Raw genomic sequence first — 10872 nt, 5'->3', positions numbered from 1 at the left:
CCCAGCCCAGTCCCGAGCTAAAACAGGCTCGGCTCAGCTGGGCCGGGTTTAATCCCCTCCCTGCCCCCCCAACGCCGCTTTGAAGGGGTTTTCCCTTCTCCCACCTGCTCTGAGACCCCCGAGAGGATTTTTTGGGGTCACCGAGGGGTGGGAGCAGCACGGCTGAGCCCCAACGAGCTGACCAGAGCAGGGGTGACCCGGCTGTCACCCACGCCGCCGGCCGGTGACCCCCGAGAGGTGGCTCTGAGCCTGGGGACACGCGGGGGGACAGCGACGGGGGGACCGAGGGGGTGCGGGCGAGTGCCACCTCTCCCCTGGGACACATCAACGCCGTGCCACCCCAAAGCTGACCCCAAAAACCTCACAGCAGACACCCCGAGGCCCCCAGCTCTTTATTGCTGCGGAGACAATAAATAGAAAGGAGCCCCTGGCTGGGGGCGCAGCGCCCCCCGCCCCGCCCGTCCCCTGTCCCCTGTCCCCTCCCCTGTCCCCTGTCCCCGCGGAATGGAGCGGCTGTCGCTGCTCTCGGTCCTGCTGCCACCGCGTGGCACTTCCCGGCCTCTCCGCCGGCCGGGGACGCGCTGCTGGCACGGGCGGGGACCGGCGGGGACCGGCGGGGACGGTGCCACCGCACCGGGCACCGCCACAGCGCCGGGCAGAGCCGAGGGGAGGGGACCTGGTGGCATTTGGGGGGCTCCGGGGAGGCTTGGGGGGGTCTCAAGGAGCTGCAGCCCCCGGCTGGGGGACAGTGACCCCGCGGGGAGCCCGGTGGCACCGCCACGGGCACGGGGGGCTTCCCGAGAGGCTGGGCTGGGGGAGAAGCGGGGGGTCACTCCCCCGAGCGGGGTGTCCCCCTCCCCGCGCCCCGCCGGCCGCGCTATCTCTGCCAAACGTCCACGGGCGTTCCCCGCCGCGCGGGGACCGGGACCCGCTGCCCGGCCGGCGGCGGCCCCGGCGCGCACGGGGGGAAGAAGCCCTTGGCGAAGTCGCCGCGGGGCTGGAGGTCGCCGGGGGCTCGGGAGGCTTCGCTGAGGGTCGCCAGGCTGGCCGGGGGACAGCCCAGCCCCGGTGACACCCGCTCCGACTTGATGCTGATGGCCTGGTGGCGCTGCGGGGACGCGCCGGGGACAGCGGGCGGCTCCTCCGCGGGCACGATCCGGCTGCTGGCCCTGGGCGAGAGGGGACGGGCTGAGGGGTGTCCCCGTGTCCCCCGCCGGGTGTCCCCTTCCCCCAGAGGGGCTGAGACCCCCACGAGTTCCTGTCCTGGGCTGGTGCTGGCCCAGTTGAGCCCACAGGGCTGCTGGGAGCCCGGAGTGTGACCGGGGGGGACACGCGGGGACAAGATCCACGGGGCTGGAAATGAGCTGGGGGTGCTTGGGAGTGAGCCCCGAGACCACCCTGGTGGGTGGGGGCTGCCCCTCGGTGCCAGCAGCACCTGTGGCTGGGGGTGGCAGCAGCAGAATGGGGTCACCCTTGTCTTGTCCCCCCTGTCCCCTGCCCCAGGGCCACCCCGTCCTCACCCCAGTGCTGCCATGTCGTCCCCAATCTGTCCCCCACCCTGTCCCCCCTGTCCCCACCCCAGGGCCACCCCGTCCTCACCCCAGTGCTGCCATGTCATCCCCAGTCTGTCCCCACCCTGTCCCCCCTGTCCCCCTGTCCCCAGCCCGTCCTCACCCCAGCGCTGCCACGTCCCGGGGGTGCTGCCACGCCGGGGGCTGCAGGAATCCGGGGGGCGGCGGGAGCTCGGCAGCCCCAAAATCTGCGGGTGGGGGGAGGCGGTGAGCGGGGAGGGGGACACGGGGAGGGTGACACGGGGAGGGTGACAAGGGCAAGGGACGAGGGGAGGGTGACAAGGGGAGGGGACACGGGGAGGATGACACGGGGAGGGTGACAAGGGCAAGGGACGAGGGGAGGGTGACAAGGGGAGGGGACACGGGGAGGGTGACACGGGGAGGGGACAAGGGCAGGGGACGAGGCCGGGGAGCGCCACTCACCCGCGGGCGCCGGGCTGAGGAAGGGGAAGGCGGCCAGGCCGTGGCTCGGGAGGCCGGAGCTGCCGGGGCTCAGCGGCTGCAGGCCGGGGAACAGCGGCCGCTGCGGGAACGGGGGACCCGATGGCATCGGTGCCCCGGGGGACCCTCCCCACCCTTCCCGGAGCCCCAAAGCCCCGGGGGACCCCTCCCCACCCTTCCCGGAGCCCCGGGGGACCCCCCGGGAAGGGGCGGATGGGAGGAGCGGGATTTGGGGAGGGGACAGCAGTGTGACCTTGGGGACACCCGTGTGACCTTGGGGACAGCTGTGTGACCCTGGGGACAGCCGTGTGACCCTGGGGACAGCCGTGTGACCTTGGGGACAGCAGTGTGACCTTGGGGACAGCCGTGTGACCTTGGGGACAGCAGTGTGACCCTGGGGACAGCCCCGTGACCTTGGGACAGCCGCATGGCCCCGGGGACAGCCGACTCACCGCCACACTGCCGCCGCTCCGGCCGCTGGCCAGGCCGCCCTGGCACTCGCCGCGCCGGCCCTCGGCCCCCAGGAACAGCGGCGGGGACATCCTGGTGGCCAGGGCACGGCCCAGGGTGGCGGCGGGGAACAGGGGGTGGCCGAGACCTGGGGACAGGGGACAGCGGGACACGGGGGTGATCCTCGGGGGGCACCCACGGGTGGCTGGGATGCCCCGTGGGAATGTCCGGCGTGCCTGAGGTGCCCACCCAAGGATTTGGGATGCCGCTGCCTGTCCCCTGTCCCCATCCCACACCACCTCCCACCCCCGGGGGTTTCCACTGCCCAAGGTCTCTCTGTGGCGTTTCCAGCCCTTTTCTGTCACCTCGTCACCCGAGGGGTGGGGATGGGGTGTCCATGGTCGGGATGGGGTGTCCAGGGTGGGGATGGGGTGTCCACAGTGGGGTGTCCATGGTGGGGTGCCCAGGGTGGGAATGGGGTGCCCACGGTGGGCACTGGGGTCCCACAGCAAGGACAGTGGCCCATGGTGGTGCCAGGGTGGGGACAGGACCCCCATGGCAGGGTCCCCTGCCTTGTACCCGCAGTGTCCCCGAGCCTACCTGGGGGCAGTGGCCCTGGGGACCGTCCCGGTGGCTTTGGGGCCGCGGCTCGGGCGGTGGGAGAGCGGCCCTGGCCCTGCGGGGAGCTGCTGCCGCTGCCCAGGGCGGCCTCGGGGGCCGGGGGGGAGCTGCCGTAGGCGGCCTCGGGCAGCGGCACCGGGCTCTGCGGGACACGGGGGGTCAGGGACAGCCACCCCAGGGACCCCTGGGGACCTCTGGGGACACGTGGGGGTCAGGGACAGCCACCCCGGGGACATGCGGGGGTCAGGGACAGCCACCCCGGGGACCCTTGGGGACTTTTGGGGACACGCGGGGGTCAGGGACAGCCACCCCGGGGACCCTTGGGGACTTTTGGGGACACGCGGGGGTCAGGGACAGCCACCCCAGGGACCCCTGGGGGCTTTTGGGGACCCTCAGGGCTCTGCAGGATAAACCAAAAACCAAGGACAGGGATGGGGATGCTTGGGGACATTCAGGGCTCTTCGGGGTGAAGCAGAGCTCAAGGACAAGGAGTAAAGAGGGACCCTCAGGGACCCTCAGGGACCCTCAGGGACCCTTCAGGACAAACCAGAGGTCAAGGAGGGCGTGGGGACCCTGCAGGGAAAACCAGAACCCAGGGACGGGGAGGGGACGGGACCCTTGGGGACCCTCAGGGACCCTGCAGGACAATCCAGAACCCAAAGAGAGGAGGGGACGGGACCCTTGGGGACCCTCGGGGACCGTTCAGGACAAACCAGGGGACAGGACCCTTGGGGACCCTTGGGACCCTGCAGGACAAACCAGGGGACAGGACCCTTGGGGACCCTCGGGACCCCGCAGGACAAACCAGGGGACGGGACCCTTGGGGACCCTCAGGGACCCTGCAGGACAATCCAGACCCCAAAGAGAGGAGGGGACAGGACCCTTGGGGACCCTCGCCCCACGTTCCACCAGCGACTCACATAAAACCTGGCCCGTGCCAGCGCCAGATCCGCGCCCTCGCCGAGCCTCCTGCCCCTGTCCCCGGGCGGCTCCGGGCTCTCCTCCAGCTCCAGCTCGTGGCTCTCCAGCCCCAGCCCTTTGCGCTTCAGCGTCTGCGGGGAGGCCACGGGCACGGTGAGCGGGGCCCTGCGGTGCCCGGGCCCCGGGGCCGCCCCGGCCGCTACCTCGAGGATGTCGGAGTTGGTGCGGCTCTCGTGGGGCTCGCTGTACTCGGTGTACTTGAGCAGCACCTTGTCCATGTCGCTGCTGGCGTACTGGAACAGGCGGTTGGTGCTGTTGAAGATGATCAGGGCGATCTCGCAGTCGCACAGCACGCTCAGCTCGTACGCCTTCTTCATCAGCCCGAATTTCCGCTTGGTGAAGGTCACCTGCGCGGCCCGGCCGTGAAACCCCCGAAAGTGGCTCCCGTGGAACCCCCCGAAAGCGGCAGCACCCGTGGAACCCCCCAAAAGCAGCACCCGCTTCCCCCAGAAACGCTCCCCGCGGGGTCCCGGCAGCGGGTTGGGGGCAGTTTCACTCCCGTCCTCCTCGCCCCCACCGAGCAGCCCCCACCTGCCGGTTCCGCTGATCCAAAATCCGGCTGATCTGGATCTTTTTCCGGCCCATTTTCGCCTCCTCCGCCGGGTTTGGGGCTGGAAGGGAGCGAGAAACGCCTGAGCCCCGCAGCCCCGGGGCTGTCCCCACGCAGAGGCCGCCCCAGCGCCGCCAAAAATAAGTTGGGCCGCCGAAAAAATAGATTTTCAGAGGAAGTTTGGTCATTTCTTCTTCTGCAAAGATGGTGGCCAAGCGGAAAATGGGGGAAAATTGGGAAATTCTGCTGAGTTAGAGGGGGAAAAATCCCCTTGGCCTTGCCCAGCCACCCCCACCCACCACTCCCCGAGCACCTTGGGGTGTCAGCCGTGATCCCAAATCCTCCGGGGGGACTTTGGGATCAGAGCTCTCACCCCAAACCCCGGGGCCGCTCCGAGGCTGCTCCGAAGCCGCTCTCGGTGGGACGGGGAGGGCGTTTAAAGGGGGCTGGGCTGGCGGCGGGGAGGGTCCCTCAAACCCAGGGGTTGGTTTTAGGTTCCAATTCGGGGATTTTTTTTTTTTATTTTTAAATTTTTTTTGGGTTTTTTTTCAAGCTCCAGCAGACTAAATTTGACCTCCGCCACTGGCAGGCCAGGAAGTGGCTGCACGAGCAAAGTGAAACCACCCACTCGGCCCTGCTGCCACCAGAGCCAGCGCCGAGCAGGGACACGGGGCTGGGGACACCCTGGCTGCGGGGTCACCGTGCCCCCCAAGCCTGGCACAGCGCTGGGACACCCCCCTGCTGCCCCCTCCCCCCAATTCCTGTCCTCTGCCACCCCCACGGCAACACCCACCCCAAAACCCCCCAAATCTGGGGATTTTGGGCTCAGCGGGGCAGAACCACGCCTGGCACCAAGATGTCCCCAACGGGACCCCCGTGCCCACCCTGCTGTGGGGACAGAGGCGGCCTGGCCGTGTCCCTGCTGTCCCCAAGGCGGGGCTGGCAGGCAGCGGGGTGGCAGCTCCGTGTTGGGGACACCTCTGGGACCCCCCAGTGCCAGGCCGGATGCCAGGGGGGCACTTGGGGACCCTGGGGTGCCCTGGTGCCCGCGGCGTGTCCCTCTTCCCCCTCTCCAGCGCGTTGCCTTTTACCATCCTGCTCGGCTGCTATTTTTAGCCGATCAAAACTAATTTTAATTTATGGAAGGAAATGGCGCTGCCGTTCCCACGGCCCCGCTGCCACCTTGTGTCCCCGAGCCCACGCACGACCCCCCCCGTGCCCCCTCCCAGGTCCTGGGGGTGCCCGGACCACCCGGCCCCGCCGGAAAGGGACGAGAATTGCCCGCTGGAAGAGGAGAGGTTTTCCTGTTCCCAACCTTCCCCGGCACCTGCGGCGTGCCCCGGGGACATCCCGAACTTGGGGACATCCCGAGCTCCCCGTGGGTCCTTCTGGGGTGGCAGTTTGGGGCTGGGCCTTGGGGTTTGGGGCAGGGGGTGATTTGGGGGGGACGAGGGATGGATGATGGATGGATGGATGATGGATGGATGGATGGACACAGGGATGGACAGATCCATGGGTGGATGGAGGAATGGATGGATGGATCCATGGACACAGGGATGGACAGATCCATGGCTGGATGGCTGTGTCCCCCACCTGCAGCAGGGACATGAAATAATTCCAAGGATTTGCTTGGGGACGATGCCCCACAGGTGGGTGCTCTGGTACCTCAGTGCCCCACGGGGTGATGCCCAGGGGGTCCTGGAAGGTTCCAGAACCCACAGAGTGATTCCAGGGGGGTTCTGGAATGGGCAAACACCCACAGGGTGATGCTGAGAAGGTCCTGGAAGGTTCCAGCACCCATGGGATGATGCTGAGAAGGTCCTGGAAGGCGGGGAGGGAGTCCAGAGGAAGCAGAGCCGCATCCCCGTCCATCCAGGGGGTCCAGGGGGTCCAGGCTGGGACTCTCGGTGCCGGGAGAAGCGGCCAAGGCCTCGTGCAGCACCCGGGGCTGTTTCACCAGCCTGAGGTGGCACCAGCGACACACCCCTCGGTGTCACCTCGGCCACTGCGTCACCGGGACCCCCGGGCAGGTGGGAAGGGCTTGGAGGGGAGGGGGGATTTTCCCGCTGGGTTTTAGTTGGGATAAAGTGATCGTGGGCAGGGGAGTTCAAATGGGGAGTTTAAAATGGGGATTTCAAATGGGGTTTGAAATGGGGAGTTAAAATGGGAATTTGAAATGGAGATTTTAAAATGGGGAGTTAAAATGGGGGTTTGACATGGAGATTTTAAAATGGGGAGTTAAAATGGGGGTTTGAAATGGAGATTTTAAAATGGGGAGTTAAAATGGAGGTTCGAAATGGGGGCTTGACATGGAGATTTTAAAATGGGGGTTTCAAACGGGGATTTTAGGAGCACCAGGCACGGAGCACGGGGCCCAGGGGGACAAATCCAGCCCTGGCCCCGCGGTTTTGGATCCCGGCGATCCCCTGGGGACGGCTGAGCTGGTGTGAGCAGCATCCTGAGCCCGGCACGGGGAAAAGTCAAAGTTGAGCGCGGAGTTTGTGCCGGGCCCTCCTGCTTTTTATAGGTTGTTTGAACAAGCGACCAGTACAAACCAGCGCGGGGCCGGGTGGGGACTGGGAGCCGGGAGGAGCCAGCTGGGAAATGGGGCACAGGCGGGCGTGCGGCTCCCAGGGGCTGTTGGGACCACCACGACCTCCCCAAAGCCGTCCCCAGCTCCCAAACATCCCCCAACAGCCATAAAACCCCTCAGGGTTGGGGGCTCTGGGGACCGCCACCCTCCAGCCCCGCTGTCACCTCGCTGTCACCGTCACCCCGGGGGTGACACAGAGCGAAAGTCCCGGGCGCTGCTACGGCCCGGTGCCGACGGGCGGAGGATTTTCGGTTCCGAAATGAGTGTGGGGAAGGAGGAAGGATTGAAAGGGCCCCAAAAACGCGGCGGCCTGGGGAGGACGGATGGACACAGGGACCCCTCCCAGCCTCGGTGGGTGCCACGTCTGAGGCAGGGAACTCGCAATTCCCGTGGGATTGGGCTGGAATTCATTCGGGCTGTGCTCCCTGGTTTGCTCCTGACAATCCTGCGGGCATTTTTGGGAAGAGGAGGGGAATTCAAGGGGTTAAATGAACCCAATTTCCCCCCAAATCCTTCTGGGTGCCCCCTCAGCAGCGTGCCAGGCTGTGCAGGCCCCACACAGCGGGCATGACCCAGCAGGATCCCCGTCCCCTCGCACAGAACTTTCCCAAAGTTTCCCAAATCCACTTTTTTGGGATGTCGTGGGTGCCCCGGGCTCGGAGGTGGCCGGGAACCAAAATCCTAAACCGGACCTGGGGCTGCCCCCACCTCCCTCCTTCCCCAGCCCTGCCCGGACGTCACCGGGACCGGGACGTGCCCGGCCGGCAGCGGGGCCGTGGAAACGGGCCAGGAGCGGGATGGCCGGATGGGCACCCACGCTCCTCTCCCAGCCCGAGCCCCCAGGGGTGCCCAGAGGGTCCCTGGGGGGGCACAGCCCACGGTCCCGTCCCTGCTGTGCCGCTCACCCCGAGATTCCACCGGGAAACTCCAGAGCTGGGAAACTCCAGAGCTGGGAGAGCTTCTCTCGTGAAAAGGGCAGAAACTTGAGCATGGGGACAGCACAGGGACAGGGACAGGGACGGGGACAGGGATGGGGACAGGGACAGGGACAGGGATGGGGACAGGGACAGGGACAGGGACGGGGACAGGGATGGGGACAGGGACGGGGACAGGGACAGGATGGAGACAGGGATGGGGGCAGGACGGGGACAGTGACAAGGACACGCTGGCAGAGGGCTGCGCTGGGCAGGAGGATCTGGCAGAGGATGCACCTCGCACCCCACGGGTGCCAGGGGCACCCAGGTGCACTGGGACACGCTGGAGATGCCACATGGAGGTGCCACCACCCCGAAGATGGCCCTGGCAGGAGCCCTGGCCGTGTCCCATCCCCCGAAGGACCCGGGCTGCCACCGGCACGCCCTGGGAGCCACCAGGCCGCTGTGCCACCCCAGCGAGGTGACAGCGCCATCGGGGGTGGTCGGGCGCGCTGTCACCGCTCTCGCTACAGCCACGTCGAGCCGACAGCTCGCCGGTGCCGTGCCTCAGTTTCCCCCAGCGCCGTGCGCCCAGCCGCAGCCCCCAGCGGCGCCGGTGGCCCCGGGGGTGGCGGGGAGGTGGCGGCGGGGCCGGGGCAGGGCGGCTGCCACCCAGGCTGCGCTTTTGGGTTAAACGCGGGCGTTCCTCCCTGCGCAGACACGAGTAAAAATAACCGCCCCGAGCTCGGCGCAAACCACAGGCTTTTTATAGCCCGCCATCCCGAGACGGCGGGGCGGGGGCCGGGGCTCCGCCGTGCCCAGCGCAGCCCGCCGGGCGCCGGCCCGGCCGCACCGGCCCCTCCCCGGGACCGGCCCCGCTCCCGCTCCCGCTGCCCGTGCGCGCCGACGGCGCGGCCGCCCGCAACGGACGGAGCCCCGGGCGGAGAAAAGCGGAGCAGACGGCGCTGCCGTGGCCTGTCACCGTCCCCTCTGCCCGGTGCCGGTCACACCGGGGCGCGGGACCCCCGGTGCCCGCCGCGGGACACGCACCTGGGCAGCGGCGCTTCCTCCTCGGCGGCTCCGCGCCCTCCCGGCGCTGCGGCGGAGCCGGGGCGGCCCCGGTGCTGGTGCCGGTGCTGGTGCCGGTGCTGGTGCCGGTGCTGGTGACGGTTCGGTCCCGGTCCGGTCCCGGTCCCGTCCGTGCCCCCGGAGCGCGCTGCCGCCGCCGGAGCGAGCACCGCCGCTACATTTGCATAACCCCGCCCATCCCGCCGGAAGATTTGCATACAGCAGCCGGGATGTTCTGCCATTGGTTAACGGCGGGTGTATATTTGCATAGCCACGCCTCTGTGTGGGTTAGGGGCGGGGCGAAGGGAAGGGGCGGGGCCGGGGAGGTTTGGGGGGATTTCGGGGGGATTTGGGGACACTGGGATGGGGGTGGGGCGTGGGGGGTTTGGGGAATGCGGGGCTGGAATTGGGGTGAGGATGAGGAGATTGGGGGCTGCGATGGGGGATTGGGACAAGGGTGAGTTCGGGGGAATTCGGGGCCCGGGGATGGGCGAAGTTTGGGGGTCCCGGGGGATGCTGAGCCCTCCCTGAGGGGTTCAGGCCGGGCTGAGCGGGAGGTTTTGGGGCGCAGCTCGTGGCAGATCCCACTGTGGTCTCAGGGGATCCCCCGGCACCGCCAGCCCCTTCAGCCGCAGGGTTTTGGGGGTGTCACCCCCGTGGTCCCCAATGTCACCGAGGGCTCAACGAAACCGCGGTGAAAGAAACGTCCCGAGCTCCAGACGGGGACACCCACGGCGCCCCCTCATTTTAATTGAATTTTATATTTTATAAACGCAGCCGCCTCTCCCTCCTCCCGTGCCGCCCGTCCCCGTGTCACCAGCAGCGAGGCACCGGGGACACCGAGCGACACCTCCGTGCCACCCTCCCGAGCTGCCATCCCTGTCGCTGTCCCTGTCCCCAGCCCGGGCAGGTGACAGAGCCGCAGCGGGATGGTGCCCGTGGATCCCGCGGGTGCGGAGCTGTCCCAAAGCGACTTTGCGGGACAAAAGGGGACAGAGGCCGCTGGTGACAGAGGCAGGGACAGCCCGGGGCCGAGGGCGGGGAATAATCGGAATTCCCGCTGGGAATCGCAGAGGGGCCGCGCTGAGGAGCCGCTTTCCTCCCGAGGGAGCAGAACCGGAGCTCGGGGGATGCTCCGACCCCAAAATCAGGGAATTCCCGGGCCGGGAAGGCGCCCGGCGCCCTCGGCGGGATTTTCCCGCGGGCCGGTCCCGGAGGAGCCCCGGGGCGCTCTCCGCCGCCCGCGGTATTTTTAGGGCGTGGGAACGGCGCGGGGGTCCCGGGGCCGGCCCGGGGTCCTTTCCCAGCCCGGCGGGACTGGGAACGCTCCGGGAGCTCCCCGGGGACGGGCCCGGCGCGGGAGGAGCCGCTCCCGGGGGATGCGGGACCGGGGAATCGCGGTGCCCCCGTCCCCGGTCACACCGGGGCTCGGTCCCGGACTTTTCCCAGCGCTGGGAACGGCGGAAGCGGCTCCGCGTCCGTCCGTCCGTCCGTCCTCAGTCCCAATCCCCGGTGCTGCCGCCTCCACCCCTCCCGCTGCACCGGGATGCTCCCGGGGCCCCACCGGGGGCGGAACGGTCCCGGACCAGAGGCAGGACCGGCCCGCCCCGGTGCCCGTTCCCGGTTCCCATTCCCGGTTCCCGTTCCCGGAACGGCGGCACCGAGAAGTCGGGACCGGGACCG

The 10872-nt window shown here is 68.6% G+C and overlaps 1 protein-coding gene across 1 annotated transcript; it reads right to left on the bottom strand.

Moving 5' to 3' along the window:
• Nucleotides 1-377: 377 nt before the first annotated feature.
• Nucleotides 378-9399, bottom strand: MEF2B (myocyte enhancer factor 2B). Its single transcript, XM_030256998.4, has 9 exons — nucleotides 9172-9399; nucleotides 4596-4675; nucleotides 4208-4411; nucleotides 4004-4135; nucleotides 3063-3225; nucleotides 2465-2610; nucleotides 1995-2094; nucleotides 1675-1759; nucleotides 378-1169 (listed from the first exon to the last, which is right to left on the bottom strand). Exons 2-9 carry the CDS (start codon nucleotides 4647-4649, stop codon nucleotides 878-880), a joined length of 1176 nt encoding a protein of 391 aa, XP_030112858.4. The 5' UTR covers nucleotides 4650-4675; nucleotides 9172-9399; the 3' UTR covers nucleotides 378-877.
• Nucleotides 9400-10872: the final 1473 nt, after the last annotated feature.

This window comes from Taeniopygia guttata, chromosome 28 (assembly GCF_048771995.1).
Source record: "Taeniopygia guttata chromosome 28, bTaeGut7.mat, whole genome shotgun sequence".
Lineage (NCBI taxonomy): Eukaryota > Metazoa > Chordata > Aves > Passeriformes > Estrildidae > Taeniopygia > Taeniopygia guttata.
Note: the sequence above shows the minus strand (reverse complement) of the source record. Positions and strands in the feature narration are given on the sequence as shown.

Coding starts and splice junctions, on each gene's coding strand:
- MEF2B (XM_030256998.4), bottom strand. CDS start 4,649: ATGGGCCGGAAAAAGATCCAGATCAGCCGGATTTTGGATCAGCGGAAC. Junction 3,226..4,003: donor TGGCACGGGCCAGGTTTTAT/GTGAGTCGCTGG, acceptor CGTGTCCCGCAG/AGCCCGGTGCCGCTGCCCGA. Junction 1,760..1,994: donor CCTCAGCCCGGCGCCCGCGG/GTGAGTGGCGCT, acceptor CCCCACCCGCAG/ATTTTGGGGCTGCCGAGCTC.